Source organism: Cherax quadricarinatus, chromosome 40, assembly GCF_038502225.1.
Source record: "Cherax quadricarinatus isolate ZL_2023a chromosome 40, ASM3850222v1, whole genome shotgun sequence".
NCBI classification, from domain to species: domain Eukaryota; kingdom Metazoa; phylum Arthropoda; class Malacostraca; order Decapoda; family Parastacidae; genus Cherax; species Cherax quadricarinatus.
The window spans coordinates 32,866,767-32,889,450 of NC_091331.1; the positions used below are offsets into that span (position 1 = coordinate 32,866,767).

At 41.1% G+C, this 22,684-nt stretch overlaps 1 protein-coding gene across 3 annotated transcripts in view; it reads left to right on the forward strand.

Annotated features, from left to right (window-relative positions):
• The first annotated feature begins 5,699 nt into the window (after positions 1–5,699).
• Positions 5,700–22,684, forward strand: part of LOC128687322 (carboxylic ester hydrolase) — a 104,226-nt gene continuing 87,241 nt past the window's right edge. For 2 of the 3 annotated variants that reach the window (XM_070092806.1, XM_070092807.1), the window contains exon 1: positions 14,295–14,362. In XM_070092806.1, coding sequence (XP_069948907.1) covers positions 14,310–14,362 — 53 coding nt within the window. In that variant the 5' untranslated portion in view covers positions 14,295–14,309. Of the gene's footprint in view, positions 5,857–14,294; positions 14,363–22,684 lie in introns of those variants that run through there. The other variant, XM_070092808.1, reaches the window with a different exon arrangement.

The window sequence follows — 22,684 nt, forward strand, 5'->3', positions numbered from 1 at the left end:
CCTAGTTAGCAACATAACCAAATCACCAATCGACACTAATACGATCTTATCCTGGCTCCACGGTGAGGTATCTGTAAATAATTTTATCATAGTAGTAACACTGAAGTTGGCAGAGAGTATTCAAAATCATCAAATTATTCAATTATGTGTCCAAATTTCCTTTAAAAAATATAATGCCTCTATAATAAGAGTTCTTAAAAAAAAAAACTAGTCAGTAACCCGTAGGTAACCAACGTCATCCTCACATACATTGTCAAGAAACGTAACTATGAAAAACATACAAAGATAAATAAACAGTTGTAGAGTGCTAACTGGCTTTAAGAAATAAAGGGCGATATCAAAAAGAAACGGGAAAAAATCTCTCAATTTCTGATGAAAAAAATTATACTGACTAGACCTAAGCATCCTCCTCTCGAAATTGCTTACACAGTAAATACTCTTAAAAAAAAAAAACTTGTTCTTAGCTATACTTACTAACAAATTTCCAAATTCCATTGCCCAGTTTAGTGACTACCTCAGTAACGATTATAAAGGCTCCTCCTACCTGTCCCACCTAATTCTTCAGAGGTAACGTCAGTATTAAACACATGAAAAACAAAGAAAACAATTAACCATATACGTATAAGAAAACTGCCCATGTGTTATGAACATTCATTACAACTTAGTTTAGTAAATCTCTTGAAACCAAGACTTTCCCTTATATATTTGATCTAGCAGGTGTTTTCCACGATCCAGAAAGGTGAACATCCACCTAAAATCAACACCTATAAACTAACAACGCCCATACCTGTTTATTATTATCTAAATTATTTGAAAAGATAATGTATGAGCAAATATACTCACAATATTGTTAACCCTTGCCAATTTGGCTAAAGACCAGAATAAAATATTAATCATGCTATCATAAAGATGCTAGACTTTGTTTATTGTTCAACGTAAAGCTTTTGATACAGGAGATTAGGTCTTGTTTAAACCAGAACTTATAAGAACATAACGTAAGAAAGAAGAAGCACTGCTGCAGGCCTACTGGTCGAAGCTACGCATCTCCAGCTCACAACCAGAGTACTGCTGCATGCCTACTGGTCCAAGCTATGCATATTCAACTCGCACCCACCCACACCCACTCATGTACTTGTCTAACCAATTTTTGAAGCTACTCAAAGTTCTAACTTAAATGGCGTTATTCCGGAGTTTGTCCCACTCATCCACAACTCTATTCCCAAGCAAATGCGTTCTTAAATTCTTTCTAAATCTAATTTTTTTCCAACTTGAACCCATATTTGCGGGTCCTGTCTGGTTTAGATATTTTTAACACATTATTTACATTCCCCTTATTTACTTTTGTTTTATATTTATAAACCTTAATCTCCGATGTGGAACTTTATCAAAAGCTTTCCTGATGTCCATATACACATAGTGAAAAAGGTTAGTAAATTCGGAAGGCAGGAATGCCCTTTTGTAAAGCCGTGCAGAGAACAATTGATCAATTTGTCTTTCAAAGTGGCTTCGAATAGTCTCGGCAATTACTGATTCCATCAATTTTCCCAAGATGGAGGTTAGGCTAATTGGTTTATAAATCAATGCTAAAGACCTGTCTCCTGCTTTGTAGATAGGTATCATATTTGCTATTTTCCACTCATCTGATACTGTGCCAGTTTGTAGTGATACGTTGAAAAGACTAGCCAACAGTTTGCTAAGTTCCTCCTTACATTCCTTTATATCTCTTAAGAACAGTTCATCAGGGTCTAGGGATTAGCTAGATTTTAGTCTACGTATTTGTCTAAGAACCGTGTCACTAGTGACTTTGATCGTGCACATCTTATTTGCGTCCATATCTACTTATTTTGTTTTTATTTCTGGAATTTCTCCATATTCCTTCCTAAAAACTTAAGAGAAAATACGTGTTGAAGACTTGAGAATTTTTGGCCTTACCTGCTGTGTTTAATTTATTATAAATATAAACACTTAGCTGATAAATGACAGCAAATCGTCTACACAGCCGCCCCTGCAGACGAGGTCTAGAAGCTGTCGAAACCATCACAACAGTGGGCTGTCAAGAGATACAATTTGTAAGTATAAATTACCCCTAGGGGGTGTTATGCCAGCATATTTCATTCGATGATGGCTGACGAAATACTTACTTGTTTGGACTCAAAAGTCCACACCTTACTGCCGATTATAGGTTGATTACAAACTCCTTGTGACTCAAGAATTGCGCAATCCCCCGATCTACAAGAAATTCGTAACATACCTTGCTCTTTGTAACGTGAGCTATGGTGTTCTCAACACCTTCGACAGATATCGGTGACTTGATAGAAGCTGAAGTGTCCTTGGATGTCCACGTCTTCCATTGTCTAGGAAACGCACACTGGTACACTATGTTCCACAAGATTCGTCTTTATTGTTCACAATGTATCACAAGAGAAGCTGATCACACTTCTCTTAAGAGTTTATTGTGTTTTGTGAGACACTTTATTCACACTAACGCACAGATCAGTGTCCTTTGCTGGTTATCCTGGCGTCAGTGTCTCGTAGTAGAGTCAAAGTTAGTCTGCCAGACGCCGCAGCGCTCCATGCAGTCACTGCCCCCAGCACAAAAAAAAACGCTGACCTAGTACCTTGCATCCTTGTCACCTCCTTGATGAAGCAAAGCAGAATGTTTGTTTCTTGCTGTCTTAATCATAGACAACAATGTACACTAGTTTTACTATGGTAATAAAGTGGGAGCAGGATTTTCCTTAATTGTCCTGCTAAGTAAGAGATGTATTGTCTCTTATAAAAATACACGTTGCAACACCGTTGCAAGGAGCAGAGGTCACTTGACTACGTCGCATAGCATCTGTGATTAATTACTCACTCTAGCAGTAAACAAGACGCTCGCCCCTTCTGAGTGGCCCCTCAGGGCTGAGAGGGCTGAAGGGGGCTGATACCCCCCTCCTGGAGAAAATTTCTCCACATAAGCGTTTGAACTATTTCTGACATGCATCGCCATTCCATCACACTTCCTATTGATCTTAACGGTGGGGAACAATTTATAGCGTTGTATGTGACATTCAGAAGGCATTTCACTATCTTTCAAGTTAAACTAAATCTTTATTATAGCAATATTATCCATGCCTCCTGCGCATGCACTTAATATTTGCTCATCTATCCTGTTTCTTACGTTCCTACTATTAGTATAATAAACCTTATTTAGGGAGCTAACCACCCGCTGCGCTCTACTGTCTCTCTTTGTTTACCAGTTCTATTGCAAATTTTATGATGAGCAATGTCTTTTGAAGATATCCTGGCAATTTTTGCCGCTTTCATCCCTCATACTTTAATCTAATTGTTTTCCACACACACCCATACTAAGAAACTGTGCGCTGGTCAGTGATTACTGGCGAAACATGATGTTGACTTGAATACACATAACTCATGCCACTTGAACTCGTGTCTTTCAGTTGCAGAAAACAGAGAAGGCTTTCCATGATAGTCTCCCTGTCTTAAAGTCCATATCATTCCTATGCAGGTTTTGATGAGTTTAATGGCCATGTCACTCTCCACAGAAGGTCCAACCTATGCGCCTGATCATTATATTAAATGTTCTTTTGTTTCTTAAATATCAAGGGCTTCAAGGGTTTGTCTGATGGCTACTTCAGCTGTTACAGTGCACCTAGGCACTGGATCGTTTTTCTTTACTCCTGACGTTATCGTTGCAATGATGTCCATCCAGTCAAATGTAATTTACACTGTAAGAATCGTCTGTCCATTATCATTTTCACTGAAGTATTCAGTGACTTTCGGAAATGCTTCTTCTTGATGTGACTTTATGAGTCGACACATTTGTTTCAGTGCTGATTAGCCAGTAAAACACTGATTCTTTAGGGGAATCTGTTTTCCAGGTTCTGAAATTGATGGTGCAGTCATGGTGGTAGACGGAGTCTGCACTCTGCAGATCTTTTGTAAATTCATCTCTGCTGCGAAGTTAACAGGCTAACTTTTCCTCACGTTCTTCAGTTCTTGATGAAAGTTACGACACATGTGCATCATCTGGGTATCTTTATTGTAGACGTTTCGCCATCCAGTGGCTTTATCAATATAGATTCTAGGGTAAAGCCACTGGATGGCGTAACGTCTACGATAAAGATACCCAGATGTTGCACATGTGTCTTAACTTTCATCTTGTCGGTATTGTATACCTTTCTTGCACAACTTCTTCAGATCTTCTCAACGGTAGCCTAAAAATCTGTTTTCACATGAATGGCCACTTTGCCCCTCAAACCGTTCTTCTTCCCTGTTGGTTAGACAGGTTGAGCACAAAACAAGTATTGCTGACGGAAACTAAACACAGGCTGCTGTGAACTAAGTGTACGGCCTTTATTGTAGTGGTTGTGCCTTAAGATCACGGCTAATAACATTTGTATTGTTGTAGGTGAGTTCGAGAATAGTAAAAGGAGGCCTTGAATGAATACACTTCGGCTCTCTCTTGGTTTATTGAGGAAGATCGACGAGCCTGCCAGCCGTGTGTACTCTCATCTAATATCTACATTTAAACTATCGTTTGCCTGCAGGCGGTGACCTGCGCTCGTTATCCACTCAGGTGCAGAACTATGGTATGATCTCATATAGGTCAGGCGTCATTGACATATGAGTGACTCGGGTGCCAAAATCCTCTAGTTAATGGTCTCATACATTAACATACTTGACATACCGCTGAGACTATTACAAGAATCTTTTTGGCACTTTTGATGCACAGACTGCTCAACATATGCGTACAATGCAAACAATCAAAGACAGGCGATCTTAACTTAGTTTACATGGAGAGGGTTCGGGGGTCAACGCCCCCTCAGCTCGGTCTGTGACCAGGCCTCATGGTGGATCAGGACCTGATCAACCAGGCTGTAACTGTTGGCCGCACGCAACCCGACGTACGAACCACAGCCCGACTGGTTAGGTACTGACTTTAGGTGCCTGTCCAGCGCCTCCTTGAAGACAGTCAGGGGTCTATTGGCAATCCCCTTTATGTATGCTGGGAGGCAGTTGAACAGTCTTGGGCCCCGGACACTTATTGTGTTGTCTCTTATCGTGCTAGTGGCACCCCTGCTTTTCATTGCGGGAATGTTGCATCGTCTGCAAGACAGTGTTTGTCTTGCATATGTCTACAAGTTGTCTACCCACTGTTCAGAACCATTTTATGACACCACTGTTTCCTTTTCCACAGTGAAACTGTTGGTTGTGTAGTGGTCAAAGACTGGTTACATAAACCATTATCCACGTCTGTTACGTGTTGAAACCTCTTCTCTGACTTCGCAGGGTTTTTAACATATATTAGATAAAGAGGTCTTCAAAATAATTAAATGATCATGTTACTCCTCAGATGTTATGTTCAATTCTGAAACTGTTATCTAGTGTGAATAAAAAATATTTGTGTAAAATATTTCGAAATAAGCATGGGATTCATTGTTTTAAATAATTTTTAGACAAGTTTCCCCACTTGGGCCTAGATTGCCTGGATTAAGTGAGGATATGGAGCTGATTTGAAAGTGGTGGGGCGGTGCCCTTAGAATAGTGGGGTGGTCCTGGAGGTTATCGGGATGTATTGGCCTGGGAGTGTTGTGGTGTGGGAGATTGGTATCGGGAAGGGTGGGTTTACCGGCGTCGGGGTGTTTGGGTCCGGCCCAGGGGTGGTGGTACTGGGTGAGGGTATGTGTGGCGCGGCCAGGAGTGTGTGTCAGAACGCAGTGGGGTGTGAAGCAAGGTCGGGGGTTGAGGAGTGTTTCATCAGTGCCCCGGGAAGAGGGAGAGCTGTGCATGGGGGGTCGGCTAAGGCACACACCACACGAGTGCCTCACACCTGTCAGGTCGTCACAAGAGGTAAGATGTGTTCATACCTGACGCTTCTCTCTGCTTGCATAACCATCACAACAGTACACTAGTAACAGTACTGCTGCATCATTAGTACTTACACCATCGCTGCTGCATCACCAGCACACTTGTGCCATTCCTACTTTATCACTTGTACTATTCCATTAGAGTGTTATCATGGCAGGCGTTGTTACGCTGATTCATGTTCCACGTTATTCCCAACTTGATGCTCAGAATTGCTTTCAATATTGTATATAATTGTTCATATTGTAATTATTATATGAATAGTCGTCTTCGATTCGTTCTGTAAACAATGGTAAGATATTAGATAAAATTTTTTGCTTTATATTTAGTTTTAAATACTGTTTAGTCTTTTACCGTAACATGCTCACTATTTAGTTAAAATCGTAATATCTCTCGTGTCTGTAAGGTAACAGTCTGGTAAACGGCAGTCATCCAGTGACAGTTCCTCAGTACACACTATGTTCTTATTCACTGTTCTTATTCATTTAAAATTCCACTTGCATTTGAAGATTCTGGTCTGAGACGATGGGGCAGAGGCACAGTGATGTGACAGTAACACTAATGGGATCATCCGATCACTCTCATTATGACTTACAGCGAGGCGCTCTGAAACTTTTCTCATCAAGATCTCACATCAATGAAAAGTTTTATAAGACGTTCTGGAAAAAATGAAATAATTGCCTTGATCTTCGTCTGATCCGACCTAACTAAATGTTGTCTTCTAACCGAAATTCTTAATAACTGAGATATTAATTTACAGAAAGATTGAAACGATAAAGGAGAAACAAGCATGTATTTCCATTAATACGGCTTGCTAATTTTTGCTAAGAGATTAACTCGGAACACGAATAATTATACTTAAATAATTTGTCAGATAACTAAAGACTGTCCTTATGAGAAAAAAAAATTAAAAGTAATCGAAGGCATAAATTACTTGGTAAGAATAAACAATTTGAGGCAGCTATCAAATCATCTCATCTTCACAAGTGTTCTCAAGCAGCCACTAGACCCGGGCCACACAGATTGCAGTTTAGAATTACTGGATCATTTTAATATTAATATAAAAATAAGGAGTCCTGTTAACAAGATCATGGTAAATAAAAATTGCGTTCAGTCAAAACAAAAGAAATTGCTTACAGGAGTTTAAGAATGACTTTATTTATTATGTAAATATTTCAAATATTTAGACGAGCAAGAATATATATCTCTAATATTCTTTAATACATATAAATCTTTAGAAGTAAAAAAATAGATTTCTAGGACACTGATTAACTTAGTATTATCAATATTTAGACTTAAAGTAACATCGTTCTACTTATTTAAAAATAAGTATTTTAGGCCTCTTAACCAGTGATTATGAGATTTCTGGTACACAACAACTAGATTTTGGTTATTAACATTTATCCATTGTTCTATGATTGCAGTGACATCTAGTTTTTCTATTCATACAAAAGTCCCTATCTCATTTTTTTCTAGTACTTCGTGTGATGTATCTACAGAGTCCGTAGATACAACATTCCTTTTTTCCATACTCAGACTACTTACTAGTGACGGACCTACATTTTTAGGGCCTTGAAGCTTGAACTGTTATGGGATCTCCTTCGCAACCAGCAACAGCTACTCGAACATTACACATTAATAACCTTTTAATTGTCATTTTAACTATTATTTTATATTTAATTACACTATATTATTTTTTAAAAATCCCTTCTCATACAGTAGACTCAAAATTTTTAAGCAACATGGACTAAAGTCCCTTCTGGGGCCCATCCAGGATTAGGGGCCCTGAAGCTTAAGCTTAATTAATTTCATAGCAGATCCGCCCCTGCCAATACTAATAATTTATTGACTGAGAAATCCTAACAATAGCCAATTTTACTGAGGAAGTTAAAGATGTAACCGTTGCCATGAAAGAAGCATCCCTAACATTGTACATATTTATGCTAACAATATTTTTTGGACCACTTGCTAATGAATGAATTTGCGTTGTCGTTGCAATGTTTGCTCAGAAAAATGGGGTTAGTTTAAATTACAGGATATTAAATATATATCAGAGTAAGCCCCCTACCTCAGACCCAGGAAAACACATCTTTCTTGCCAGGGTATTAAATTCTCTGTCATTATATCTGAAACTTTGACTCGAATCATTGTGGTCACCTCCTTCCTTCATACTGAATACTTCCTTCATACTGGTTACTTCCTTCCTACCTTCATACTGGTTACTTCCTTCCTACCTTCATACTGGTTACTTCCTACCTTCATACTGGTTACTTCCTACCTTCATACTGTTTACTTCCTACCTTCATACTGGTTACTTCCTTCATGCTGGTTGCCTCCTTCCTACCTTCATACTGGTTGCTTCCTTTCTACCTTCATACTGGTTACTTCCTTCCTACCTTCATACTGGCTACTTCCTTCCTACCTTCATACTGGTTACTTCATACTGGTTTCTTCCTTTCTACCTTCATACTGGTTGCTTCCTTCCTACCTTCATACTGGTTGCTTCCTTCCTACCTTCATACTGGTTACTTCCTACCTTCATACTGGTCACTTCCTACCTTGACAATAGCCGTCTCCTCCCTGCCTTCATCTTGATAACATCATACCTGCCATTGTACTGGTTTCCACCCATCTGCCTTCATACTAGTTACCTACTTCCTACCATCATACTGATCACCTTCCTGCCATCATAGTGTTCACTATCTTCCTGACTTCATATTGCTTGATCCCTGCCTTCAGCCTGATGACTTTCTCCCTGCCTTCATCCATCCTTCATACTGGTTATCTCTTCCCTCCCTTTATTTTAGATATTTTATCCTTGCACTCAAACAGGTCTTCTCCCTGCCTGTAAACTTGCCACTTTCTGCTGTCACACTAATCGCCTCTTTCTTATTTTCAAACAAGTCACCACCTCACTGCCTTCAAACAAGTCACCTCCTCACTACCTTCAAATAAGTCACCTCCTCACTGCCTTCAAACAAGTCACCTCCTCACTGCCTTCAAACAAGTCACCTCCTCAATGCCTTCAAACAAGTCACCTCCTCACTGCCTTTAAACAAGTCACTTCCTCACTGCCTTCAAACAAGTCACCTCCTCACTGCCTTCAAACAAGTCACCTCCTCACTGCCTTCAAACAAGTCACCTCCTCAATGCCTTCAAACAAGTCACCTCCTCAATGCCTTCAAACAAGTCACCTCCTCACTGTCTTCAAACAAGTCACCTCCTCACTGCCTTCAAACAAGTCGCCTCCTCACTGCCTTCAAACAAGTCGCCTCCTCACTGCCTTCAAACAAGTCGCCTCCTCACTGCCTTCAAACAAGTCGCCTCCTCACTGCCTTCAAACAAGTCGCCTCCTCACTGCCTTCAAACAAGTCACCTTCTCACTGCCTTCAAACAAGTCACCTCCTCACTGCCTTCAAACAAGTCACCTCTTCACTGCCTTCAAACAAGTCACCTCTTCACTGCCTTCAAACAAGTCACCTCTTCACTGCCTTCAAACAAGTCACCTCCTCAATGCCTTCAAACAAGTCACCTCCTCACTGCCTTCAAACAAGTCGCCTCCTCACTGCCTTCAAACAAGTCACCTCCTCACTGCCTTCAAACAAGTCACCTCCTCACTGCCTTCAAACAAGTCACCTCCTCACTGCCTTCAAACAAGTCACCTCCTCACTGCCTTCAAACAAGTCACCTTCTCACTGCCTTCAAACAAGTCACCTCCTCACTGCCTTCGAACAAGTCACGTCACTGCCTTCGAACAAGTCACGTCACTGCCTTCGAACAAGTCACCTCCTCACTGCCTTCAAATAAGTCACCTCCTCACTGCCTTCAAATAAGTCACCTCCTCACTTCCTTCAAACAAGTCACCTCCTCACTTCCTTCAAACAAGTCACCTCCTCACTTCCTTCAAACAAGTCACCTCCTCATTTCCTTCAAACAAGTCACCTCCTCACTTCCTTCAAGTCACCTCCTCACTTCCTTCAAGTCACCTCCTCACTGCCTTCAAACAAGTCACCTCCTCACTGCCTTCAAACAAGTCACCTCCTCACTGCTTTTAAACAAGTCACCTCCTCACTGCCTTCAAACAAGTCACCTCCTCACTGCCTTCAAACAAGTCACCTTCTCACTGCCTTCAAACAAGTCACCTCCTCACTGCCTTCAAACAAGTCACCTCCTCACTGCCTTCGAACAAGTCACGTCACTGCCTTCGAACAAGTCACCTCCTCACTGCCTTCAAATAAGTCACCTCCTCACTTCCTTCAAACAAGTCACCTCCTCACTTCCTTCAAACAAGTCACCTCCTCATTTCCTTCAAACAAGTCACCTCCTCACTTCCTTCAAACAAGTCGCCTCCTCACTTCCTTCAAACAAGTCGCCTCCTCACTTCCTTCAAGTCACCTCCTCACTGCCTTCAAACAAGTCACCTCCTCACTGCCTTCAAACAAGTCACCTCCTCACTTCCTTCAAACAAGTCACCTCCTGACTGCCTTCAAACAAGTCACCTCCTGACTGCCTTCAAACAAGTCACCTCCTCACTTCCTTCAAACAAGTCACCTCCTCACTTCTTTTAAACAAGTCACCTCCTCACTTCCTTCAAACAAGTCACCTTCAAACAAGTCACCTCCTCACTTCCTTCAAACAAGTCACCTCCTCACTTCCTTCAAACAAGTCACCTCCTCACTTCCTTCAAACAAGTCACCTCCTCACTTCCTTCAAACAAGTCACCTCCTCACTTCCTTCAAACAAGTCACCTCCTCACTTCCTTCAAACAAGTCACCTCCTCACTGCCTTCAAACAAGTCACCTCCTCACTGCCTTCAAACAAGTCACCTCCTCACTGCCTTCAAACAAGTCACCTCCTCACTGCCTTCAAACAAGTCACCTCCTCACTGCCTTCAAACAAGTCACCTCCTCACTGCCTTCAAACAAGTCACCTCCTCACTGCCTTCAAACAAGTCACCTCCTCACTGCCTTCAAACAAGTCACCTCCTCACTGCCTTCATTTTGCAGTTCCAAGAAGTTCACTCTTTCCACGCCTGCTTTTTCACTCTTCTTAACGGTATCATCAATCCTCTTCTGTTTATTTACCTCATTGTAATTGTTGTTATTTTATTCGGCGGCGGAGGCTGCTGCTGCTTCTGCTGCTACTGCTGCTGCTTCTGCTGCTGCTGCTGCTGCTATTACTATTACTATTACTATTACTACTATTACTATTACTACTATTACTACTATTACTACTGTTACTATTACTACTGTTACTATTACTACTGTTACTATTACTTCTATTACTATTACTACTATTACTATTACTATTACTACTATTACTATTACTACTATTACTACTATTACTATTACTACTATTACTATTACCACTATTACTATTACTACTACTATTACTATAACTACTGCTACTGCAGTTTTGCTACGAGCTTTGCCTCAGCTCTGCCTCGGTTCTCCTGTAAGATTTGTCCCAGTTCTGTTTCAGTTCTGCTCTCAACGTTGCTGTATGTCGATCATCATTTCAATTTCAGCTCAGTCTTACCCTCTGCTTTCTCAGTTCTGGCCTCACCTTTGTCTCATCTCGGTCCTAAGCGCTGCCTTAAGTCTTCCTTTGCTCTGTCTCAGCTCTACCATTTGGTATGCCTCAGCTCTGCTAATAACACTGCATCAACACTGCCTTAGCTTTGTTTCAGCTCTACTTTAGTTCTGCATCAGCTCTATATGAGTTCTGCCTCTGTTCAGTCTTGGTTCTTCCCTCAGCTCACTGAAGAGTTCTTCAAGAAGTTAGAGGTTCCAACTTACGATCTCCGACAAAGCTTTGTTGCCGGAAAAAAAAAAACACATTAAGTATAAATAACGCCTTAGGTTCGAACCTTAAACTCTGACAATGGACATAAGAGTATTGTGGTGGTAGTGGTAGTAGCAGTAATAGTAATAGTAGCAGCAATAGTAGTAGAAGTAGCAACAGCAGTAGTAGTAGTAATGATACATTACCTAAGAATTCGCTATCTAATCTCCTTTGAACAGCAGGTAGATCACGTGTAATGAGTGTTGTAAAGATCTACCAATTCTGCAAGTGTTTCCAAATTTGTTTACGTAGAGACACAAACAAAATGTTCAGTAGGTCTCAGTTGCAAGGATGCAATTGTTTGCAGTATTAGTTAACATTCTGAGTAACACACGAATCATATTATTGTACATAATTATTTAGATTCTTATGCCTTGGTGCTAATACAGTCAGATACTATTATTAAGTGCGTCATGGGAGTCGTATCCATTCAATCGGATGAAGATTATTAAATTTCTACCTAAATTAATTAGTAATCGGACTATGTCCAGCAGGTGACACTTCCCGGGTTGTTAAAGTCACGAAACACTTTAAATCTTAAATGTATTGAAGCTTATGTAGCGTTTCTTATAATTCAACAGCAAAAGAATGATTTTATATGAATTTTAAAAGAAATGTTTTATAATCTTTCCTCTCGTTCATGGCTTAGATTTTTATTATTTCTACTATATTTAATGTAATATGAAAAATCATTTGAGTTAGCCTCGACTGATGGTTATAACTAAGGATTCAGACTCTGGAGATCAAGTCGTTAGTGACGTAATAAAGGGATCTGAAATAAAATATCGTACACAGAAAAAATTCTTACCGAAATATCTTGGTTTATAAAATTTAAGGTTTATGTTAAGGAAGCCAGAGTATAATTATGGTCATTAAGATCAATCAGATTCACATTTATACAAATTACAGACACACATCAAAGTAATCAAGAAATTTGGGGTTTTACACACATTAATTTGTCACGGGAGATATAAACAATAAAAATGCAGTTCTCAAGACGAATTCTTTGGATAAGATTTATCAGGAGGACGATAACTCGTGGAATAAAACCTATGTATTAGTGTATGTATAAAATAAGATTGAAAGGTCACCGTTACAAGTGGAATTGCTTCCACGTGGCTCTTATGCAGGGACGAGCGGCTGGTAGTCTGAAGCTCTTGAACTCTAAACTCTTTATCTTAAAAACCTTGAGCACTGATTCAGCAACTTATACCCACCTCTAAAGTAATAAATCTTCACGGTTTGAACACGACATTGTAATTTTATTTACCCTATTCATTCAGCGTGGCCAGAGGGTGGAATGAGTCATTTGCTGTACTACCGAGACCCTACATTTAACTGTCTTGTTAGATGTAACATGTTCTTTTGCAAAATATACCCTCGGTTTAGATTGTCAGGGCTTCTGATGGCTGCCTTTTCCATATAGCCCCCAGCAACATGTACCTCCCTCAGTATTTCTTCCATTAAATTCCAGTAATTCGCAAAACACCATTCTTTTGCTGCTGATTTCAACTATATAAGTAGAGAAAGCGAAGTTAAGCACACTACTACCACCCAAAACAAAGAGTTTACTTTGAACCAACTATATAATGATCAGTATATGAGTGAGTAGAGTAAACTTGTGTGTCACTTATCAGTAGCTCAGGTAGACATGTTATTAATTCTTGATAACCACAAGAGACAGCCTGGCGGAGGAACTGATAAGACCGACCTGTTGTTGAGGCTTATCTGTAGTGATGGTGGGAGCAAGTGAGCCCTCTTGCCTCATACTGGCTAACACTAATCTCAACATGCACGTGGGTACTTGCCTATTTCTTTTCTCCTATTTATGGTTGCTGAGATCGAGTTTCACCTCTTGGCCCCACTTCATAAATGGCTGTTAGCAGGTTCAGTCCCTCCTAGCCCCTGGGGCTCTACGATCATTATTTTGAAAGCAATATATGGAGCTTACTTCCATTACCTTGTCATCCAGGTCATTTCAGTTTCTGATCACATCGGCTGATTAAATATTTGCTAGCATAACTGTGATTCACTGGTCAACACTCGTTTTCTGGCCATTGATATTACACCGATTTTAGAGTAAGTTTGTGGTGCTGATTCCGAATATGTCTTAAGTTTTGCTTGATTGGCTCTAGTGTTTGATAAACTTGGTATCCCATTGAAAAACATAAAAGATGTGAAAAATTTGTTGATCGGGCGGGGCTCACTTACGAACCACATTGATTTTTTTTTTTAAGATCATGCGAAAATCAAATTAAGTAATACACTCTACCACTTCATTCTGTATAATAACAAATTAACATAGTAAAATAATTCAGATACCACTAATTTCTGCATAAGAAAACGTTTGTAAGATTTTCTTCAATATTGGTTACCATTGTTCAATAACACACATATCAAGCTTCTAACAGAGCTGTCTATAAACAGCTGCCAATCTCCTGGTCGATATTCAAGTCCCATTCGAAGAAGTCCGGGGATGTTATTGCAGTATACAAGTTTTTGTAAGAGCTGCTGGTGTGTTGAAATGCTTAATATTCACTTCCAGTGCTATCACCTGTGTTACATCCTAAACTCTGACATTGGACAACAGTGGTATGGGAACGTCGTCGCTGTGTCCCACAGGACTCCTTGCTGACTCCAAATCAGGGTATTCCCACTTGACTTTCCTCTATCAACTGAAGCTTTTCACATTCACCATATAGAAATAACAGTCGTCGTGGTATTTTTCTCATCTCTCCATACCAAAGGCACAAAGTTTAAACTTTTCCTTTGCTTATTTTTTTCACTGTCATAAACATTCTACATGGGTTTTGCATTCCATATGGTATGCTTGGAGAGCATGACTTATCTTGTTCTCTAAACGCCACTCCAAGATAAGTAAGATATGTTTGTTTTACAACATCTGTGATGTTTTTCTTTGTTTTTGCAATGCGTATTCGCCATAAATGTAGCAAAATACATTAGGATTGTTTAAGCAGGTTCTTCGTGAAGAACTGATATTGATCTGGAAAAAATAACAAAATGAAGGTTGCAATATTGTCACGTCGTTGTTGTTGATACAACTCTCGTTAAATATTAAATTATTTAAAAATAAAATTCTAATCTTTGTTAAAACTATCTGTATATACAAATTGTCTCTATATATACATATGCACACATTATGGCTAAGTTCGCTGTTAACTGAGGGTAGGTATGCAATATCTCACAAACTAGAGCCAATTTGAAACAACTACTGCCATTTTCGAGTTTAGCAACCCGAAAATATCCTAAATAACTTTAGATACCTTTGGCAACGAATTTTGTTTTTTGTCGACCAGTTATTACAACTGAATCCTAATATACCCATTTAAAAATCTCTTAACAGCGTTCTCCCTGTCCACCCTATCAAGTCTTAGCGCTTTTCGTTATCATATTATCTCTGGTATTACTAAGCTCTAATTTTTATATTTACTTCCTTTGGCGATTCGAAAAATATTTTTTTATTATCACACTGGCCGATTCCCACCAAGGCAGGGTGGCCCGAAAAAGAAAAACTTTCACCATCATTCACTCCATCACTGTCTTGCCAGAAGGGTGCTTTACACTACAGTTTTTAAACTGCAACATTAACACCCCTCCTTCAGAGTGCAGGCACTGTATTTCCCATCTCCAGAACTCAAGTCCGGCCTGCCGGTTTCCCTGAACCCCTTCATAAATGTTACTTTGCTCACACTCCAACAGCACGTCAAGTATTAAAAACCATTTGTCTCCATTCACTCCTATCAAACACGCTCACACATGCCTGCTGGAAGTCCAAGCCCCTCGCACACAAAACCTCCTTTACCCCCTCCCTCCAACCTTTCCTAGGCCGACCCCTGCCCCGCCTTCCTTCCACTACAGACTGATACACTCTTGAAGTCACTCTGTTTCGCTCCATTCTCTCTACATGTCCGAACCACCTCAACAACCCTTCCTCAGCCCTTTGGACAACAGTTTTGGTACTCCCGCACCTCCTCCTAACTTCCAAACTACGAATTCTCTGCATTATATTCACACCACACATTGCCCTCAGACATGACATCTCCACTGCCTCCAGCCTTCTCCTCGCTGCAACATTCATCACCCATGCTTCACACCTATATAAGAGCGTTGGTAAAACTATACTCTCACACATTCCCCTCTTTGCCTCCAAGGACAAAGTTCTTTGTCTCCACAGACTCCTAAGTGCACCACTCACCCTTTTCCCCTCATCAATTCTATGATTCACCTCATCTTTCATAGACCCATCCGCTGACACGTCCACTCCCAAATATCTGAATATATTCACCTCCTCCATACTCTCTCCCTCCAATCTGATATCCAATCTTTCATCACCTAATCTTTTTGTTATCCTCATAACCTTACTCTTTCCTGTATTCACTTTTAATTTTCTTCTTTTACACACCCTACCAAATTCATCCACCAATCTCTGCAACTTCTCTTCAGAATCTCCCAAGAGCACAGTGTTATCAGCAAAGAGCAACTGTGACAACTCCCACTTTGTGTGATTCTTTATCTTTTAACTCCACGCCTCTTGCCAAGACCCTCGCATTTACTTCTCTTACAACCCCATCTATAAATATATTAAGCAACCACGGTGACATCACACATCCTTGTCTAAGGCCTACTTTTACTGGGAAATAATTTCCCTCTTTCCTATGTACTCTAACTTGAGCCTCACTATCCTCGTAAAAACTCTTCACTGCTTTCAGTAACCTACCTCCTACACCATACACCTGCAACATCTGCTACATTGCCCCCCTATCCACCCTGTCATACGCCTTTTCCAAATCCATAAATGCCACAAAGACCTCTTTAGCCTTATCTAAATAATGTTCACTTATATGTTTCACTGTAAACACCTGGTCCACACACCCCCTACCTTTCCTAAAGCCTCCTTGTTCATCTGCTATCCGATTCTCCATCTTACTCTTAATCTTTCAATAATAACTCTACCACACACTTTACCAGGTATACTCAACAGACTTATCCCCCTATAATTTTTGCACTCTCTTTTGTCCCCTTTGCCTTTATACAAAGGAACTATGCATGCTCTCTGCCAATCCCTAGGTACCTAACCCTCTTCCATACATTTATTAAAATAATTGCACCAACTTTCTTCTTCTCTTTTTTAGTAAATGTCTACAGGAGAAGGGGTTACTAGCCCATTGCTCCCGGCATTTTAGTCGCCTCATACGACACGCATGGCTTAAGGAGGAAAGATTCTTTTCCACTTCCCCATGGACAATAGAAGAAATAAAGAAGAACAAGAGCTATTTAGAAAAAGGAGAAAAACCTAGATGTATGTATATAAATATGCATGTGCGTGTCTGTGAAGTGTGACCAAAGTGTAAGTAGGAGTAGCAAGATATCCCTGTTATCTAGCGTGTTTATGAGACAGAAAAGGAAACCAGCAAAATATCTGTCCATTTAGATTTGGAACTAATCATGTTGAAGGCCTCTGCATTTATTCCAGTTGCTGGACAGGTAAGGGTTCAAAGCAGGTGTTGCATACTAGAAAGTGGGTCTCATAAATCTCATATTTAGTGTCGTAAATGTCATTTTGTTGAGATTCTTGAAAGCTAATCAGTGATGCGCAAAAACACATTCGCTTCATAGTATACTCGACACCTCTTTCAGTATACTCTGTAGTGTCGTCACCCACAGGTTCTTGTCCTCGAGTATGGTTTACCGTCTCTTTTCGCAAATTTGTTTCAGATTCCCATTCACATTTGCACTTCTTTAATTATCTTAGCCATTCATTTATTGAGAATGAATTCTAGTAGCCATTTTTCTAATTAATCCCGCAGTTTGCTTTGGTCCATATGTCGCCTTTCCGTATCCTTCCAAGTCTTCATTCTCCTCGTTAGGTTGATATCGACTGCAAGTAGAAATTGGTCGGGCTTCGTCAATTACAGTAAAACATTCGCATATACCAGCATCTGTACTGGCTCTAGATCCGATCTATATGGAATCTTACCTGTGACACTTGTCAATTCAGATGTCTTTTCGGACAGAAACTAATTGGCTCCTTCCTAATAAATACTTGTGTACGAATGGTATATAATACCGACAAGATGAGATTAAGACACATGTGCAACATCTGGGTATCTTTATTGTAGACGTTTCGCCATCCAGTGGCTTTATCAATACAAATTCTAGGACATAACTTGAAGACAGTAGAACTATGTACAGAAGATGAGGTAATCAGTCCCTCAACCTAGGAGTAGGTGCGAAGAGCACCATAGTCGTGGAGATTCTGAAGCAGAAGAAAGGATCCTGGCGCTTATATAGTAACGTCAGGTGTAGCAGACGAGGGCATATTCACTGGTAGGCGGGATTCCCCAGTGGAAGTAGGTCCTTCCCAAAGAGATGGGTTAGTTGTAGTAGTAGTTGTCGTAGTCGTGAAGGTTATGTACATGTCCTCAGAATTAAGATTCCATGATGTTGCAGTGTCTGACAAGTTGTGTACGAATGGTATATACACAACTTGTCAGACAGTGCAACATCATGGAATCTTAATTCTGAGGACATGTACATAACCTTCACGACTACGACAACTGCTACTACAACTAACCCATCTCTTTGGGAAGGACCTACTTCCACTGGGGAATCCCGCCTACCAGTGAATATGCCCTCGTCTGCTACACCTGACGTTACTATATAAGCGCCAGGATCCTTTCCACGACTATGGTGCTCTTCGCACCTACTCCTAGGTTGAGGGACTGATTACCTCATCTTCTGTACATAGTTCTACTGTCTTCAAGTTATGTCCTAGAATTTGTATTGATAAAGCCACTGGATGGCGAAACGTCTACAATAAAGATACCCAGATGTTGCACATGTGTCTTAATCTAATAAATACTTTTTGATTCACTCTAGTTTCTACCTTATCACTGCCATCTCCTCTAGTTTTTGATTGGATCTCTTGTGTGGTACAATTTTAAGTGTTTTCCTACAGCTCAGGAAAATGCAGTCTACCAATACTTCTCTTTTTCACGCTTCTCCCTGCCATAGAAAACTAGAAGATTTGTGAGACAAGATTTTAATTCTGTATACCCTTACAAAGAATATTATGTCATTGAAACTGAACTTTAGTGTATTGTTGATAAGACAGCAGAGAGTTTGCATTAATGGGGAGAAATCAGAATGTGGGCACGTCACAGGTGGTGGTCCACAGGGGTCAGAGTTGGGCCCCTTGTTCACAGTTTACATAAACGACATAGATGAGGGAATAAATAGCGACATAAGCAAATTTGTTAATGACACTAAAATAGGCCGTCCAATTCATTCTAATGAGGACACTAGAGCACTCCAGGATGATTTGAATAGACTGATGCATTGGTCGGAGAGGTGGCAGATGCAGTTTAATATAGACAAATGCGAAGTTCTAAATGTTGGACAGGAAAGTAACCATGCCACATATAAACTAAATAATTTAAATAATGGTTAGCAGAAATCTGAAACCAAGACAATAGAGCATAAAGGAATAAATAAAGGGGATGTAAATAGTGTTCTGAAAATATCCAGCCTAGACAGGACTCACAGCAATGTCTTTAAGTTGGAAAAATTCAGATAATAGAGTTGTGGATGAGTGGAACAAACTCCCAAGTACAGTTATAGAGGCTAAAACGTTGTGTAGTTTAAAAAATAGGCTAGATAAATACATGAGTGGGTGCAGGTGGGTGTGAGTTGGACCTGACTAGCTTGTGCTACTGGGTCAGATGCCGAGCTCCTTCCTTAGGTGAATGTGACCTGACCTGACTGGGTTTGGGCATTGGTTTAAGCCGGTGGGAGACTTGGACCTGCCTCGAATGGGCCAGTAGGTCTGTTGCAGTGTTCCTTTTTTATGTTCTTATGAGTGGGTGTGAGTGAGACCTCACTAGCTTGTGCTACTAGGTCTTATGCTGTGCTCCTTCCTTAAGTGGAAGTGACCTGACTAGGTGGGTCACTGGTCTAAGCCGGGGAGTAACATGGACCTGCCTCGCATGGGTCAGTAGGCCTGCCGCAGTGTTCCTTCTTTCTTATGTTCTTAAGACATGTGTGTAACAGTTAGGTATCTTTATTCCGAAACGTTTTGCCTACACAGTACGCTTCTTCAGTTGAATATTGAAGCATCAGAATCAGTAGAAATGTGAAGATGATGTAATCAGTCCATCATCCTGGAAGACGTAGATTTGAGGTGATCAGTCCCTCAACCTGGAGAAGAGTTCTACTCCTTAGTCTAGAACAGTGTGAAGCTGAAGCAATTGAATAGAGATTTATATAATGTCAAGGTGAGGTGGAAAATATCTAGACATAAGAGACGGGGCACTAGCAGAAGTAAGAAGGTAATCATTAAGAAGAAGCGCAGCAAACCTGCTGTATACCATTATCTTCACATTATCAGACACTGCAATGCACAGGACATTTTAGAGACAACTTTACTGCCTGACCACAAGTTACGAGTGAGAAGGATTGAGAGGGACCTTCCCAGTAGGTTTGCTGCACTTCCTCTCAGTGATTTCCTTTTTACTTTTAGTGGCCCCCGCCTCTTATGTCAAGATTTTCTCCGCCTCACCTTGAAAGTATATATTCTCTTTCTTCAGCTTCTCATTGTTCAAGACACTGGAGGGACTGATCACTTCAAAGCTATGTATTTTAGGGAGATGGACTGATTACACCATTCATACAGCTCTACTGCTTCTGCTGCCTCTATATTCGAGTAAAGAAGCCTACTGTGTAGACGAAACGTTTCGAAATAAAGATACCTAACTGTTGCACATAGCTTACTGATCAACTTGTCGGTATTATATACCATCATATTCACATTTTTAATCTATTGTTACCTGTCTGTCCTTTTTCTAGATCGTTCGTACTATTTTTGCTATCTGTCACATCTGCTAATAGCTGTGTGTGTGTGTGTGTGTGTGTGTGTGTGTGTGTGTGTGTGTGTGTGTGTGTGTGTGTGTGTGTGTGTGTGTGTGTGTGTGTACGTACTCACCTAATTGTACTCGCCTAATTGTACACACCTAATTGTGGTTAACGGGGGTCGATTCAGAGCTCCTGGCCCCAGCACTGGTCGCCACTAGGTCACTCTCCGTGGTCCATGAGCGTTATCATACCTCTTCATAAAGCTATGTATCCTCCCTCCACTACATCCCTTTCCAGACTATTCCAATTCCTGACAACTCTGTGACTGAAGAAAAACCTCCTAACATCTCTTTGACTCATCTAAGTCTTCAACTTCCAGTTGTGGACAGAACCCTTGTCTCTGTCCACCTTGTCGACATGCCACCTCCTAGGATATGCCACTTAGCTCAGGGACTAGCCTTGTTGCAAAGCGTTGCTAAGCTTTGCACTTTCTTTAATTTCCTGACGCGCTTGGCCAGCTGTGGGTTCCAAACTGGTGCCTGCATACTCCAATAAGGGCCTGAAGTACTGTGTACAGGGTCCTCAACGATTCCCATATGCTGCAGCAAACTGGTTGATGTGCGCCTCAGGAGATGTGCTCGGTTTTATACTCACCCCAAGATCTTTTTCCTTGAGTGATGTTTGTAGTCTTTGGCCCCCTACACTGTACCTTGTTTGCGGTCTTCCTTGCCCTTTCCCAATCTTCATGAATTGCACATGGTGCGGTTGATCTCCAGGAGCAAGTTTCTGGACCAGGCCTGCAGCCTGTCAGGATCCCTTCATAGTCCTGCTTGGTCCTCTAGCATTTGCACTAATCTCTTGTGTGGAACTAAGTGTGTGTGTGTGTGTGTGTGTGTGTGTGTGTGTGTGTGTGTGTTGTGTGTGTGTGTGTGTGTGTGTGTGTGTGTGTACGTACTCGCCTAATTGTACGCACCTAATTTTGGCTGCAGGGGTCGAGACTCGGCTCCTGGTCCCGCCTCTTCACTGATCGCTACTAGGTCCTCTCTCTGCTTCCTGAGATTTGTCATACCTCGTCTTAAAGCTATGTATGGTTCCTGCCTCCACTACATCACTTGCTAGGCTATTCCACTTCCTGACGACTCTGTAACTGAAGAAGTAATTCCTAACATCCCTGTGACTCGTCTGAGTCTTCAGTTTCCAATTATGACCCCTTCTTTCTGTGTCATCTCTCTGGAACATCTTGTCCCTTTTCACCTTGTCTATTCCACGCATTATTTTGTATGTTATCATGTCTCCCCTGACCCTCCTGTCCTCCAGTGTCGTCAGTCCGATTTCCCTCAACCTTTCTTCGTAGGACATTTCCCTGAGTTCCGGAACTAGCCTTGTTGCAAACCTTTGTACTTTCTCTAATTTCTTGACGTGCTTGACCAGGTGTGGGTTCCAAACTGGTGCTACATACTGCAGTATGGGCCTGACTTACACAGTGTACAGTGTCTTGAGCGATTCCTTGCTAAGGTATCGGAACGCTATTCTCAGGTTTGCCAGGCGCCCATATGCTGCAGCAGTTATCTGGTTGATGTGTGCCTCCGGAGACGCGCTCGGTGTTATGGTCACCCCAAGATCTTTCTCCTTGAGTGAGGTTTGAAGCCTTTGTCCACCTAGTCCATACTCTGTCTGCAGTCTTCTTTGCCCTTCCCCTATCTTCATGACTTTGCATGTGGCAGGGTTGAATTCGAGAAGCCAGTTGCTGGACCTCGTGTCCAGCCTGTCCAGTTCTCTTTGTAGTCCTGCCTGATCCTCATCCTATTTAATCCTTCTCATTATCTTCACGTTATCTGCGAACAAGGATACTTCAGAGTCTATCCCTTCCATCATATCATTAACATATTTCAAAAATAGCACTGGTCCTAGGACTGACCCTTGTGGGACCCCGCTCGTCACAGGCGCCGACTGTGATACCTCATCACGTACCATGACTCGTTGTTGCCTCCCTGTCAGGTATTCTCTGATCCATTGCAGTGCCCTTCCTATTCTACACGCCTGATCCTCCAGCTTCTGCACTGATCTGTGAGGAACTGTCGAAGGCCTTCCTGCAGGC